This window comes from Echinops telfairi, unplaced genomic scaffold (genome assembly GCF_000313985.2).
Source record: "Echinops telfairi isolate 266 unplaced genomic scaffold, ASM31398v2 ScPeMD7_27;HRSCAF=92, whole genome shotgun sequence".
In the NCBI taxonomy this organism is placed as follows: Eukaryota; Metazoa; Chordata; class Mammalia; order Afrosoricida; family Tenrecidae; genus Echinops; species Echinops telfairi.
In genome coordinates, this window is record NW_022103924.1 from 3,287,920 (window position 1) to 3,303,967 (window position 16,048).

Genomic DNA, 16,048 nt, shown 5'->3' on the forward strand with positions numbered 1-16,048 from the left:
TTTGCTTATGCACCCATTTGCAAGACTAATCTTTATGGGAGTAGAAAGTCCTACCTTTCTCCTTCAGAGCAGCTGGTTGTTTCTCACTGCAGACCTTGATGACCACAACCTAATTCATAACCGCTACAGCATCACGAGTCCTAGGACATTTAATTCCATTTTGTGTCAGTTTGGCATAGGGATCCCTGGTTGAGCTACTAACTTCAAGGTGAGCAGTTTGTTGCTCCTTAGAAGAAAGATGAGATCTTCTACTCTTCTAAAGATTTACAGTCTTGGAAACCCACAAAAGCAGTTCTGTCTTGTCCTATAGACATAAAATTGACTTAGTGGCTGTGAGTTTGGTTCGTGAGAGTTTGGGGCTAGGCCAGAATTTCCAATGGGGCTGCTATCTGCAAGATTAACAGTTCAAAACCACCGACCATAGCAGTGACTTAAATTTTTTTTTTTTAGTGTTTCCTTGTTATAAGAACACTGCTGTAAACATAATTTTTTCCTTAAGATATATTATTGACAATTGAAATACTGAGTAAAAGAATACACATTTTAATTCTTTGGATACATTACCAACAAAGTGACTTTGCAGAAATGTTGTACAAATGTTTACTCCCTGGAATAACAGTACCCATTTCACCACCTCCTTGCCAACTCTGAGTAGTATGGTATAGGGTTTTGCTTCTGTTTTCTTAGAAGGGGCTGGGAGACTAACGTAATTTTTATGTGTGTGAGCTAATAACATGCCCCCCAAAATAAGGTGCACACACACATCAGAGGTGGAAATGATGAAATTCTATTTTAAAATATTCTGTCAAAGCTGTCCATGCATGTACTATTCAGTTTCAGACAGGAACATCAGCTTCATTCACTCCTTCAATAGTGCAAACATGTTACTTTTGATCTTAATTACATAATAAAGGTATTCAAGAAGTCATGGATGGAAGTTGGTGGTGTTACGTGCCATCGAGTTGTTTTTGACTCATAATGACACTATTCACAACAGAATAAAGCACTGCCTGGTCCTGTTCCATCCTTATGATTGTCCCTGTGCTTGAGCACATTGTTGGAGCCACTGTGTCAGTCCATCTCCTTGAGGACCTTCCACTTTTTCACTTCCCTCTCATTTACCAAGCATGTCTTTCTCCAGGGACTGTTCCCTCCTGACAACATGTCCAATGTATATAAGACAAAGTCTTCCCATCTTTGCCTCTAAGGAGCACTCTGATCATTCTTCTTCCAAGACATATATGTTTGTCCTGCTGACAATCCACGGTACTTTTCTTCTTCTTCTCCCGCATCAAAATTGAAACGCATCAATTCTTCTTCAGTTTACCTTATTCAATGTCCAACTTTCACATGCATTTGGGGCAATTGAAAATACCAGGGCTTGGAGGACGGACAACAGAAAAGTGGGTGAAGGGAGACATTGGACAGGGAAAGATATGACAAAATAATAATTTATAAATTATCAAGAGGGGAGAGGGGAAGCGGGGAGGGAGGAAGAAAATACGCTGATGCCAGGGGCTTAAGTGGAGAGCAGATGTTTTGAGAATGATAATGGCAATGAATGTACAAATGTGCTTTACACAATTGATGTATGTATGGATTGTGATAAGAGTTGTATGAGCCCCTAATAAAATGACTTTATAAATAAATAAATAAATAAATAAATAAATAAAATGCCTTAAACTAAAAAAAGAAAGAAGGAAAGAAAGAAAGAAAATACTAGGGCTTGGGTCAGGCACACCTTAGTCCTCAAAGTAACATCCTTTCTTTTCAATACTCTAAAGAGGTCTTGTCCAGCAGATTTACACAATGCAACTCTTCTTTTCATCTCTTGATTGCAGCTTCAATGAGCATTGATTATGGAACCAAGCAAGACAAAATCCCAGCCAATGTCAACCTTTTCTCCATTAATCATGATGTTACATATTGGAGTAGTTGTGAGGATTTTTCAGTTTTTTATATTGAGTTGTAATCCATACTGAAGGCTGCAATCCTTGATCTTAATCAGCAGGTACTTTAAATCCCCTTCACGTTCATCAAGCAAGATTGTGTTATCTGTATTTCACACGTTGTTAATAAGCCTTTATCCAATCTTCATGGTGCATTCTTATATAATCAGGCTTCTCTGATAATTTGCTCAGCATACAATTGAATAAATATGATGAGAATATACAACCCTGATGCACACCTTTCCTGATTGTACACCTTGGTCTATTTCACACAACTCCCTCTTGATCCATGTACAGTTTCTGCATGGGCACACTTTGGTGTTCTGGAATTGCAATTCTCAAGGCTGTCTAGTTTGTTATGATCCACACAGTCTTGGCATAGTCAATAACACAAGTAAACATCTTTCTGGTATCCTCAGCCTTCAGCCAAGATCCAACTAATATCAGCAGTGATATTCCTTATTCCACATCCTCTTCTGATTCTGGTCTGAACCTCTGGCAGCTCCCTGTCAATGTCAATGTACTGTTGAAACCATTGTGGGATGATCTTCAGCAAAATTTTACTTGCATGTGATATCAATGATATGTTCTATAGTCTGAGCATTCTGTTGGGCCACTTTTCTTTGCAATGGGTGTAAATATGGTTCCCTTCCAGTTTGTTGGCCAAGTAGCTATCTTCCAAATTTCCTGGTATAGAGCTGTAAGTGCTTTATGAGCTTATTGAAACATTTAAATTGGTATTCCATCAATTCCCAGAGCCTTGTTCTTCGCTGAGGCTTTCAGTGCAGCTTGAACTTGAACTTCAGCTCCATTGATTTTGTTCATATCTTACCTCCTGAAATGGTGGAATGTCCACTCGTTCTCTTTGGTACAATTATTGTGTATTCTTTCCACCTTCTCTTGATACTTCCTGCATAATTTAATATTTTGCCCATGGAATATTCAAGTATTACAACTTGAGGCTTGAATTTTTTTTATTTCTTTCTATTCAAGAGATTCTGATGGTTTTCTTCATTTTTGGTTTTCCAACTCTAGGTCTTTTCACTTTTCATTGTAATATTTTACTTTGTCTTCTTGAGCTGCCCTTTGAAAATTTCAGTTCAGCCCTTTGACATCCTCATTTCTTCCATTTGCCTTAGCTACTCTATGGTTAAGAGCAAGTTTCAGAATTTCTTCTGACATTCACATTAAAAAAAAACCACTTTTATTAGGGACTCTTACATCTCATATAACAATCCATACATCTCTCCAGTGTGTCAAGCACATTTGCACATATGCCACCATCATCATTTTCAAAGCCTTCCCTTCCCACTTCAGTGCCTGATATCAGCTCCCCATTTCTTCCCCTCCTTCCCCAGCCCTTGACATCCACTTTCATCTTTCCTTTCTTGTCTTTTCAGTTGCCTGTTACTATCTTCACCAAGGGTGTTTTTGATGCCCTCCTTGCAGCTCATCAGATCTGTCATTAGTGTTCAATGCTGCAAATCTGTTCTTGAAATTCATATGAACTATTCTCAAGATTGTATTCTGGTTTTCATGAATTTGTCTGAGTTTTCTTCAACTGCATTATGAATCATGGATGGTCTGTTTCATGGTCAACCCTGGCCTGGCTATCGCTGCTGATACTGAACTCTTCTCCATTTATCTCTTACCACAGATGGAGTTAACTTGGTGTCTGTGTATTCCATTTGGTGATATCCACATGTACAGTCCCTGTCTGTGGTGCTGTAAAAGGGTATTTGCTGTGAACAAGTTGTTGGTCTTAAAAAAATTCTATTATGTATCGTTTCTATCACAAAGACCATATTTTCCCAGTACAGTTTTTCCTTTGCTTCCAGCTTTTGAATTCCAGTCACCAATAATTATCAATGCCCCTTGATTGCATGTTTGATCAGTTTCTCATGGAAAACATTGGCAACATTTTTTAATTTCTTTGTTACTCTTCAATTTTTTCATCACTATTCTTTTGTAGTTGGTGCATAAATTTGAATAATAGTTGTATTGATAGGATTTCCCTAAAAGATTACAGATATAATTCTATCAAAAGGAATATTTTACTTCAAGGTAGATCTTGAAATGCCTTTTTTGACAATATATGCAACGCCATTCCTGTTGATTGTGCCATTCCTTGCATGGTAAACAATATGATTTCTGATTTAAAATGGTCTGTACCAGCCATTTCAGCTCACTAATGCCTAGGATATTGTTGGCAATACCCCAATAATCAGAATATAAGTTATTGAAATGACATCCTTCTTCTTGGCAGTTTGTGTTCAGGCCTGAAAGACACGGAGTTATGTGTAGCCTATCTGTTCCCAGGTGCTTTGTGCCTGAGACTTGCAGAGGGTCCATCAGAGGGCTGCAGCATAGGACTGCCACAGCTTGAGCACAGTGAGATCGATCCCAGAGAGGCAGGGAAAGTAGTTACAATTTCTTACTGCACCCTAAATCTACTGAATGTCCTGGTAGTCTTCTCCTCCCACAGCCTTCATTGGCTTAGTTATCAAACTAACTCATGCAGTGTAGGGAGCCGCCTGTCTTCCATGTACTGCTCCCTGACCCGGTACCTGAGGGCTTCTTTGAGGCACTGGGTTGGCATGGGCTAAGATTTTAACATTAGTATACCCACAATGGTTACTCCTTTCAAGCCAGGTACCTTCTCCCCTACCAGGGACTGAAGAACCTTGTGCTTTCATCTTTTAAGGGTCAGGCTTATGAAATTGAGTTACCATAACTACCTGTTTAATGTAGCAGATTAATTGAAGTGTAAGAACTGAATTTACATTGGTATTGAATTTAGCATTGTGCTTCCCATGTAAGCACACAATACATATATTTTTAATTTTTATAAGCGTTCTCTCAAGAAGTGACGCATTAGCAGATAAAGGGAAGAGAGTCACCCTCCACTCAAAGGGAATAGGACATACTAAAGTATCAGAGAGTGAAGATCATGGGTTAATGAGGGGCAGTTGGCCCCAGAGTGGTGAGGCCTACATTCATTCTGGCGAGATGGCTGGACTACATATATAGTGTTGACTGAGAGCTTCAGAGGGATTTTACCCAAGGACCCTGTGCAGGGGATCATGCTTCATTCTCCCCTTGTCCTCCCTGCTGAAACCCAGCACTTCCCCTTTACAAAACAAATTCCCCCAGTAAGCACCAGCCCTCTGGGACTTACCTCTCCGAACTGTGAGGATCTAACCACTACTATCTCTCATCAAAATTGTCCATGGTGTTTGAAAAGAACCTAGATTCTCTTGCGAATTCCCCCTTCACCCTGCCTGGGACTATAGTTTGATTTCATTCATAGGGCAAGTTTCAACTTCAAAAAGAAAAAAAGGCACTAATGTGCTGGTGACTTACAAGCAGCCTTCTCTTCAATAAGGGGTCTTTAATTATCTGAATACCTTCCAAAAGTTCACTTTAATGCTTGTTGCTTCCAGGGCTTTTCCCTTCTCTAGCGGATTTCTTTCTTTTTCTTTTTTAGTAAGTCACATTGTATGTTTTTCCCCCATGAATTTTTGATTAATTAAAAAACTATTTTTAAAGTTTTTTATTTTATTCTCAAACCAGATTATTCACAACTGATACAGATATATCATTCCATAGTTCAATCACACCAAACAGTGCTGTACAACTGGTACCACAATTAGTTTCAAAACATTTTCCTCCCTCTTGAACTGCTTGATATTAGCTCCGCTTTGCCCACCCTCCACTACGGTACCCCACAGGAATGCTTAGTCTACTTATTGTCTCTATAGGATCACCAATCCTGGGTTTCACATACTGAAAAATATGTAACAAAAATTCAAGAGGACTACTCCCACTACCAAAATACATCTGAAATCATATCATTGTGAATGACGGGGAGTGCGGCGTGGAGACCCAAAGACCATCTGTAGGCAATTAGACATTCCCTTACAGAAGGGTCACTAGGAGGAGATGAGCCAGTCAGGGTATAGTATAGCACTGATGAATTACACAACTTTCCTCTAGTTCTTTAATGCTTCCTCCCCCCACTATCATGACCCCAATTTTACCTTACAAATCCGGCTAGACCAGAGCATGTACACTGGTTCAGTTAAGAGCTGGAAACGCAGGGAATCTAGTACAGATAAACCCCTCAGGACCAGTTGAGAATTACCATACCAGTAGGGGAAGGGGAAGGTGGGAGGAGGAAGCGGGAATCAATCACAGTGATCTATATATAACCCCCTCCAGCGGGACTGACAACAGAAACGTGGGTGAAGGAAAGCATCGGTCAGTATAAGACATGAAAAAATAATAATTTATAAATTATGAAGTTTTCGTGAAGGAGGGAGGGAGGGAGGTGAAAAATGAGAAGCTGATACCAAGGGCTCAAGTGGAAAGAAAATGTTTTGTAAATGATGATGGCAACAAATGTACAAATGTGCTTGACACAATGGATGGATGGATGGATAATGATAAGAGCTGTACGATCCTCCAATAAAATGTTTTTTTAAAAAAAAATACATCTGAGATAAATCCCAATATGAACAAAAAAATCACCATAGAAAATGTTGAAAACCACATCAGGCCCAATATGCATCAGAATGCGTATCAACTGACAAGGTTTTAATTGTTCAAGCCATGTTTATCATTTTGATCTCCTATAGTCATCTATCCAATGCACTCTATTTGGTAACCACTTTCCTCTCATCCTTCTGTTATGGATAGAAGGAAATCACCAGAGGCTTATTTCCTATGTAGTTCCCACAAATGTATCTTGAGCCCTTACTGTCATCCACAGCCTTCTGTAAACCAGATTCTCACAATTTAGGCTCTGATACTATTCTCACCGTCAATTTTGGATTATATGATTTACAATCCTTTGGTGATTGATGATAGTGCACTTCTTCCATGTGGACTTAGTTGACATCTCACTTAGATGGCTGCTTATTTGGAAACAAGCCTTTAAGATCTCAGACTCTATTTTATGATAACCAGGCACCATCTAATTTCTTCACCACACTTTTCTATAGCACCCATATCTTCTGTGTTCTCTTCCTGAGGGTAAGTATCAAGTGGGTCCATAATGTAACAACTAAATGTTCTAAAATTGGAGCAAGGATTTTGTGGGAGCCCCAAACCTATTCCTAAATCTATATATTTTATATCTGCCTCTGTCTCCCTTTAGAGACCATCTCTTTTGTTTTTAAATCATTAATGTCTTCTGAATATTAATACTTCAAAGCTACTTTGTTAACTTGATATAAACTTTTCTAATTTGAAAACTCTACACAGGATCTCATGTAGGGAGGACAAGTGAACTTCAATTCATATACTTACTAAGAGAATATGGAGGCAAGGCTGAGCTCCCAGGGAGAAAGTGCCATGATCCACAAGAAAAGGTGAAGCAGAGGTTACCACTCCATCTATAATGTTTTATTGACTGAGGTAGATGATAGTTGGGACTTGTCATATTAGTCTTTATATTTTTTTGAACCATTGGGCTGCTAACCACAAAGTTGGTAGTTCAAATCCACCAGTCACTCTGTGGAAGAAAGATAAGGCTGTCTGCCCCATAAAGTCTTACAAAGCTTCAGAAACCGTATATGTATGGTTACTGAGTCAGAAATGACTCAATAGTAGTAGGTCAAGATCTCTTTGAATGTATGAAATGGCTCAAATGAAGAAATGCAAACAAGATGTACCATCATGTAGATGAGTGATATCTGCCACAGACATTATTGGTGTGCATGATATGTGTTTGTTGTCCCTGGCCTAATGGTGCCTGCCTTTAGCTGAGCCAAGAATCCAGCTCCTACCCAGGATTGGATAGTCATCTTGGATTTTGTGTATAAACTTAACCCTAGCCAAACACACACATTTATATGCATACATACAAGTTTACTTTATCTTGTTATGTGTTATTGCAGATGCACTGTAGTACTTTTAAAATTTGTAAAACAAATATTTCTTTGTGAATAAATTAAAAACTCACCAAGTTATACATCTTAAAAAGGATAATTCCATGGTGTTTGGATTATATCTCAATGAAGCTATTATTAAAAATTCAGATATTTTCAAATAAAGCATTTTTTCATAAATATTTTTCTCTCCAGATTACAAAATAGTGGACACACATATAAGAAACTTGGAAAACATAGCTGAGGTAGAAAAAAGAAAAAAATACATCCCATAATACAAATAGTGACTGTTGACATTTAGTGATATTTTCTTCCATTATTTTTCCACCCTTATGTATGGATTATTTTTATAGTAAAGAGATCACTTATGTGTATAAAATTTTGTGTCTGCATTTCTTCATTCAGCAATATAGCATAATCATTTAACATACTCTTATAAATAAATTATTTAAATTTATTATTTTATTTTAATAAATCATTTTATTGGGGGCTCTTACATATAACAATCCATACATCCATTATATCAAGTGTACATGTACTAATGTTGCCATCAACAATTTCAAAACATTATCTTTCTTCTTGAGCCCTTTGTTATTAGCTCCTCTTTATTCCCTCCCTTGCCCTCTCTGCCACCCTCGCAGACCCTTAATATATTGTGTATTGTTTTTATTTATACATATCTTACAGTGCCCATTCGATCCCTATACCTACTATCCTTGTGTTTATCCCCCTCAAGGGCGGTTATTCTGCCATCATTGCTATCTGTTCTCTCTCCCCCCTCCTTGAGTTCCCCTACACTCTTGGAATCATTACACGCATTACTATTTCTGAGAGATTTGTCTCCTGACATATATTGAAAGCTTTTGTCTGAACCCATGTATGTACACCAGTCTATCAGGATTTGCAAGGTAAGCCTGAGATCATAACAGTGGGAGGAGGAAGGATTAAAGAACTAGAGGAGTGTTGTATGTTTCATCAGTGCTAAACTGCCCCCCAGATATATCTTCTCTTCCCTGTGGCCCCTCTGTGCAGGAATGTCCGATTGTCTCCTTCACCTCAATGAGGTTGTTTATTTTTGAACTTCCGGTGCCTGTTCCCATCGACACCTCATGATCATACAGGCTGGTATACTTCTTCCATATGGGCTTTCTTGATTTCCTGCTAGATGATTATTTGTTTGGCTTCAGTCTTTTAAGTCCCCAGATGCAATAGCTTTTAATAGCTGGGCACCATCTGCTTTATTCATCACATTTGCTTATGTGCCCAGTCTGTCTTCAGCGATCGTGTCAGGATGGTGGGCATTGCCCAGTGCCACATTATTAGAACCAATATAAATGCTTTATAAACATTTTCATAGCTGTTCAGTGAGTCACTGATATAGTAATTGTATATTACTTAACCATTACTGTTAGATACTTTTCACTTTGAGAAATAACACTATAGTGAACACCTTTGAGGATAATCCTGATGGTCATTTCAGATTTATTTTCTTAGATACATGCCATATATAGCAAAGATTCTGAATGCTTTAAAGATATTTAATATACATTTTCAAGTGACTTTTTATAAGGCATGGCCTCTATTAGCCTAAAAAGTGTCTTTATTCAGAGTACATATCTCTGGGTAGAGAGCCCTGGAACTTCAAGTTTGGAGTAGGGTGTGTTGTGGGCTGTGTCATACCAGATTCATACCCTCTCTCTGGACACCTTTGTGTAGTTTATAGCTGCACTATATGCATGTGTTAGTCTGGGTTGACTAGAAAAACAAATCCAGAGATACTCATGTGTATTTAAAAGAGCTTTATATACAGGAGCAGTTGAATATTGAGAAAACATCCCAGCCCAGTTCAGATCAAGTCCATAAGTCCGATATTAGTCCATATGTCCAATACCAATCTATAAATACCTCTTCAGACTCATGCAACACATACAATGATGCTGAATGCAGGAAGGCCAGTCAGTGGAAAATCTTGTGGATCCAGTAGTAGTGGAAGCATCTCAGCACTGGTGTGGGTCTCCACGTGGCTCCTCCAGCTCCAGGGCTCTAGTGTCGCTCCATGTATCTTCTCAACAGCAATGTCTTGCAGAGACTGTCTGTGTCCCTCCTCTAGCAAGCTATTTATCTCCTTAGCACCTCCAAATGAGATCATCAAGCTGTGACCTGATTGACAGGCTGAACTCCACCCCTTCCACTCGTAATAGTCTCAAATTGACAATCGATTATGTAACTACCACAATGTATAAGAGGTACACCCGTGTCTTTCCTTCATTAGTACTGGAGAGATCGGTCCCTGGAAAAGGATATCATGCTTGGTAATGTAATGGGTCAACAAAAAAGAGGAAGACCCTCAATAACATGGATGGACACGGTGGCTGCAACAGTGGGCGATGGCACAGGAACAGGCAGTAGTTTGTTCAGTTGTACATGAGCCAGAACCAACTTGACAGCACCTAATAACACCCATAACAAATCGCACATAAAAGTCCCTATCTGACAAAACTCATGTCAGTAGAGAGATTCATATAAACCCCTCAGTCCATAAATGAAAAATAGCATATTGTTGTATTAACTTACCCTTGCTGACTAGGGGGATGAACATCTATTCATATGTTCATATTAATTTTAATGCTCTTAGTATCTGTCATGTGATATTTTGTATGTTAATTTGATTACATAGGATATGTATTTTTTGTTGGTGATAATCTTTCTAGTTTGCTCATACTATTTTATGAAAACTATTTTAGTTTTATTTAGGTCAATATTTTCTCTACCTTCTGCCTTAGTTTTATCTTTGTAGTTCTTTCCCATTCAGACACTTGAAAAATGCTTACATTTTCTTCTTGTTTATTATTCTATTTCATTAACAAAATTTATTGTTGTTTAGGTGAATGTTTACAGAGCAAATTAGTTATCCATTTAGCAATTTATACGGATTATTCCGTGGCATTAGTTGCAATCCCCACAAGTGATGTTAGCATTACTGCTTTTTCCATATTAGGCTGCTTGTTTTCAGTGGCCCAGTTTTCCCGTGCTCTTAGCTTTGCTTTAGGGCAAATACTGCCCTCTTGATCTTGGATGAGGGAACTTCAGAAAGTTCATGGAGAAATTACATTATCAGATAATTCTATTTTTCTATGAACTTTTTGGAGCCCCTTTTTATGTTGTTAGTTCTGATGAGCATGTGCCTCCTGGGTATTACTGTTCACTTTACTGGTCTGTTCTCTGTGTGACTGAAAGGTTATTCCCAGAAGTAACTCTAGCTCTAAGTTAGAAAGGTGTTCAAGGGTCATAGTCACAAGGGTTCCACCAGGTCCTGTCAGACTGGGAAGTCTGGCCTTTTTTGTGAATTTGCATTTTGTTCGACCTTGTTCTCCTGCTGTTTGGTGCTACCTCCTCTACTTGATCTCAGATTAGGGGAGGCTGTGGTCCTGTAATTTATTAATCCTTTGGATTAATTATTTCCTTCAGTCTTTGGTTTTCTTCAGTCAAATTTTCTCTGGACAGGAACAGACAAATAATTGTAACTCAAATGGACATTCAAAAGACTCGTGTTGCTACTCACCAAAGTAGGACGAAGAACATTGTCTTTATTGACTGTGTTATGCCAACTGACCAACATGTCCCTGAAACGATGGTCCTGAACCCTCAAGCCAGTTTCTCTGTCTCAGGACGTGGTTATGCTCAGAAGTTTTTGTGATTGTGTCCCAGTGGGCTCTATTATATACATGAGTATATTGACTACCAGCCCTTTGAATGCACGTAGTTATACTCTCATAGACCTTCCCAATCCAGATCAATTTACGTAACTAACTCTGTATCTACTTGTATGTTATTGTTCATTAAAAGCCTTATTACAGAATTCTGTATATAACTTTTTTTTTACATTTACTCTTGCTGACCTTTCAGTGTCTTTTTTTGCCTTAGTTATGTGTTGACTTCGCCTGCATTATATATTGTCTTTCCCATCACCAAAATTTGCACGTGTCTGTTATCTAGTTCCCATCCCTTTCTGTCCCTGTTAACCACCATGGACTGTTTCTTTCTGTGTGTAAACCTTTTCTTGACTTTTTACAATGCTGGTCCCATACAGTGTTTGCCCTTTTGCAAAATGTCCTTCAGGTTCAACCATGTGGTGAGATGTTTCGCAGATTCCTTATTCTTGAACATTACATGGTATCCCACTGTGTGAACATACTAGAATTGTTTACCCATTGATTTGTTGGTAGTAACAGTGGTGGTTTCTGAGTTTTCACTATTGTGAATAATGCTGCAAGGCTCTTTTTTCTCTGGGATAGAATTCTACGATTGCTGAGCCTTACGGTTTTCTGTTTCTAGCTTTATGAGGAGGTGTTATGCCATTTTCTATCATGCCTGTATTTCATTTCCTTTTGACATTGATCTCTTTACATTAAGCTGAACTATATTTTGATGAATGGTGTAAGCTGCAAATTTAAAGTTTTATAAATACTCTCAGCACCACATATTTATAATCTTTCTTTTCCTAAGTGATGTGTAAAGATTCCTTTGTTTTATATTAAATTCTCATGGATCTACTTGGATAAAAAATTTTTTCTGAGTTTTAAAACAACAAAGAGCCCATTCTTAATATTAGATGACTGGAATTCATTCATTATACATTATTATTTCATGTTAACATTTGTTAAAATTGATGTAACAATTATTATTGTAATAATTTTAAAGTGGATTTATTTTTTTTTCTTTATACCCTGAATGAGTACTTGGACAAATGGAGATTCCTAGCTTTCATGAGCCTACTTCATTTACAAATGGCCCATATTCTATGCAGTGAACATAATCAGCACTTGCATATTTTTGAAAATTTAATTTTTCTGTTTTATGTTTTTAGAGTTTATTATCTCATATACTTTCTGCATTTAGAATGGATATGAAAGAAGTTGGTCTTTTTTGTCATGGTCTTGGGTATGCACCTGCTGATTACTGCCCTCGTTTGCTTAAAAATGTGAGTATTTTTAATATCTTAGTGCTAAATTTATCGTTGCTGAATGTACTCAGCAAAAAAGAATAAATGGAAACAGTTCGCTTCTCTCGGAAAGATGTCTAATTCTTCCGTGTCTGTTCCTTCCTACCTTGGGTGAATTTATGACCATGTGAGGAAACAGTGTGAGGTGACTAATTGTGAATTAAAAGACGGAAACCAGAAGAAGTTTTCTAAATTAATCAACCAACCTCTCATCACCCTCATAACATTTCAGAGGTTTTCTTAACCACTGAACACTCAGCTTTGTACTATTGGACAGACCTTATATTTCAAATACCTGGTTTAAATTTTGTTTAAGCAAAATTTAAAAAAATTAATAAATACTATTTCTGTACATGGTATAATGTACAGCTTAATATTCACACTGTTAGGAGCCCTGGTGGTACCATGGTTAAAGTTTTTGACTGCAAACCAAGTGATGTGTATTTTGAACACACCAGCAGTTCTGCTATAGCTGCAGTTTGTGTCTGTAAAGATTTACAGTCTTGGACCCCCACGGGGCGTTCCACTCTGTGCTATAGTATCTCTATTAGTTGGGATTGTTTCAGTAGGTTTGATGTGTTTGGTTTAATGATAAAATTAGGTTCTCTTCTGCCTTGAATTTTAGAAAATTCAAGAAATTTTTATTTCTGATCTTGACTTAACTATTGAATAAGAATGTTGTGAGATTTTAGTGGATATTGACCATTCTAGTCTTTTGAAAACTTTGTACATGAAAAATATTTTCACAAATAAAGCATTAATGAAGAAAGATGTCAACTATTTTGCTTTTTTTTTTAGGTGTGATTTTAATGCTTGGGAATGCAAAATGACAGATTTGAAATGCAAAATTCCAATGACTAGTAAATGTGATTTGGCCCTGCTTTCATGATTTCATTCCGACAACATAAACCGGGGGTGGGGGTGGGGGCTGTCCTCAATCGAAATATTCCTCACACCAAGACAATGGGACTGAGGTCATCCTGCGCACAGTATGAGTTAAGCTGCCTCTGGTTTTGTTTTACAGATGGTTTCATCATTAGTGTCTGAACTGAGAGAGAACCATCTTAATGGATTTAACACTCAAAAGCGGTAGGTGTTAAACAAAACATCCCTATTCTCAAGTTTCAAAGCATATCAGTTAAGGTTTTAAGAGGAAAAAAATGGAATAATTGTTAGGAAGCGAATGCTTGTAGTTATGGTTATATTCTATGTGGAGAGATTATTTTAGTGCTAGAGATAAACTGATGAATTTTTATGAAACTTTTCTTTATAATCACTATTAACTTGTGCCATATCTGTCATGCCCATTGAGCAAAAAGTCCCCTATAATACAGTTGTGCACAGAGAAGAGAGAAGAGTGCTCACCCTCACCTCAGTTGCTTACCTTGAGAGGAATAAGGTATCCAGATGTACTGTGAGATCCTGCTCACACCTGCTCAGCCCACCCAAGGGTGTGTGATGTACACAATCAGAATATTTACAAGGAAGCAGATATTTGATGTGCGTATTTTAAGAAGCATAATATTCAAAAATCGAGACTGAATAAACCAAACAGATGTAGACCACTTAAAAATCAATTAATCACAATAGAAAAGGTTTCTTCACTCTGAAAGAATTCAGAGTGAGTATTTCATTTCTAGCAAATTAGTAACTAGAGAATCTGGGGACTGAGGGAGTTTATGATTTTTTTTTAAGCTCTTGCCAATTAAACCTCTATCAGAAATGATGTTTTCTCTCAGCCTTTAGTAATTCTTTGTATCAAACCTTAAAGCAGGATCCCCAGTGGCACTGTGGGCAAGGTAGGAGGTTCAAACCCCCCTGCTCGCCTTGGAAACCCTATATGAGGTCACTATAAGTTGGAATCTACTTGAGGGTAGTGGGTTTGTTTGTTTGTTTGTTGTTGTTGTTGTTGTTGTTTGTAACACTTAAAGCAAACTCTTCTTGACTAGGGGAGGACTCATCTGTGCTCAGAATAGAGCAAAGTCTATGCTATAGGCAAGAAGGAAAAGATGTTGTACATAAATATCTTGGGGCATAGACCAAGGTTTCCAGATATATAGAGTGCTCAGGGATCAGAGAATCAAGGTTTGATTGACAGGGTGTCAAGCTGTCCACTCGCTACCTTGCCTCTGCACCAATTGTTGCCATCCTTGAAATAGTCACGCTCCTCATCACCGCAGTGAACATTCATTGAAATCCTGTGATGTGTAAAGCTCTGTTTATGTGACGTGTTTACAAAGCCACATAGCATGTGTTCCTCAGCCTTCAGGAGCTTACAGACTGTGAAAAAAGATCACAGTGAACTTAAAGGTCAAGACTTTGACATGGGTATACAAGTGCCATAGGTTTTGCTCAGTCCCTTAAACTTTGCTAGTGTACATAATACAAAGTAAAATACATTTTTTTACTTGATTCTACAGGGAATCATATAATTAATTATTATAACTTTTTAACATTAAAATCAATAATACTTTTTAAAACAATTAAAAAAACTGTTGCCAATGATAAGATTCTGACTTATAATGACTGTGTTAAGCTGGGTTCTCTAGTGAAGCAAGACCATTGATGAGTGTCTATATACAAAGAGAGAAATTTATATCAAGGAAATGGCTCACCCAGTTGTAGAAATGGGTATGTCTTTTGCAGTTCCAAGTCCGTGATAAGCTGGAGACTGCTCCTGACTCATAGCTTTGAGGGCAGATGAACCTGAGATTAGCAGGAACAACACAAACAAGTGACTGTAGAGGTGGATGAATCCAAGACAGCAGTTCTCAACCTCTTTGTGGGTTGAACAACCCTTTCACAGGGGTCACCTAAGACCATCAGGAAACACATAAATATTTCACAATATATAATTATATATTGTCTTGTGATTAATCAGTATGCTTTAATTATGCTCAATTTGTAACAATGAAAATACATCCTGCATATCAGATATTTACATCACGAATCATAACAGTAGCAAAATTATAGTCCAGAAGTAGCAACAAAAATAATGTTATGGTTGGGAATCACCACAATATGAAGGACTGCATTAAAGGGTTGCAGCATTAGAAGGTTGAGAACCATTGATCCAATATCAGCAGGCCAGATCGCAGGCAGCTAATGACTTCCAGGAACAGCAGACAATATGGCAAGCCATTGGCTCAATCAAGAGGAATGGGGGTGGTGATTACACAACTCATTTTAAAAGTGATTTAACCGCG

The 16,048-nt window shown here is 37.8% G+C and overlaps 1 protein-coding gene across 2 annotated transcripts in view; it reads left to right on the plus strand.

The window, feature by feature from the left end:
- FANCC (FA complementation group C) overlaps nucleotides 1-16,048 on the plus strand; it is a 368,220-nt gene that overhangs the window by 239,520 nt on the left and 112,652 nt on the right. For both annotated transcript variants that reach the window (XM_045289421.1, XM_045289422.1), the window contains 2 exons: nucleotides 12,708-12,821; nucleotides 13,867-13,931. In XM_045289421.1, the coding sequence (XP_045145356.1) occupies nucleotides 12,708-12,821; nucleotides 13,867-13,931 (179 nt within the window). The remainder of the gene's footprint in view (nucleotides 1-12,707; nucleotides 12,822-13,866; nucleotides 13,932-16,048) is intronic.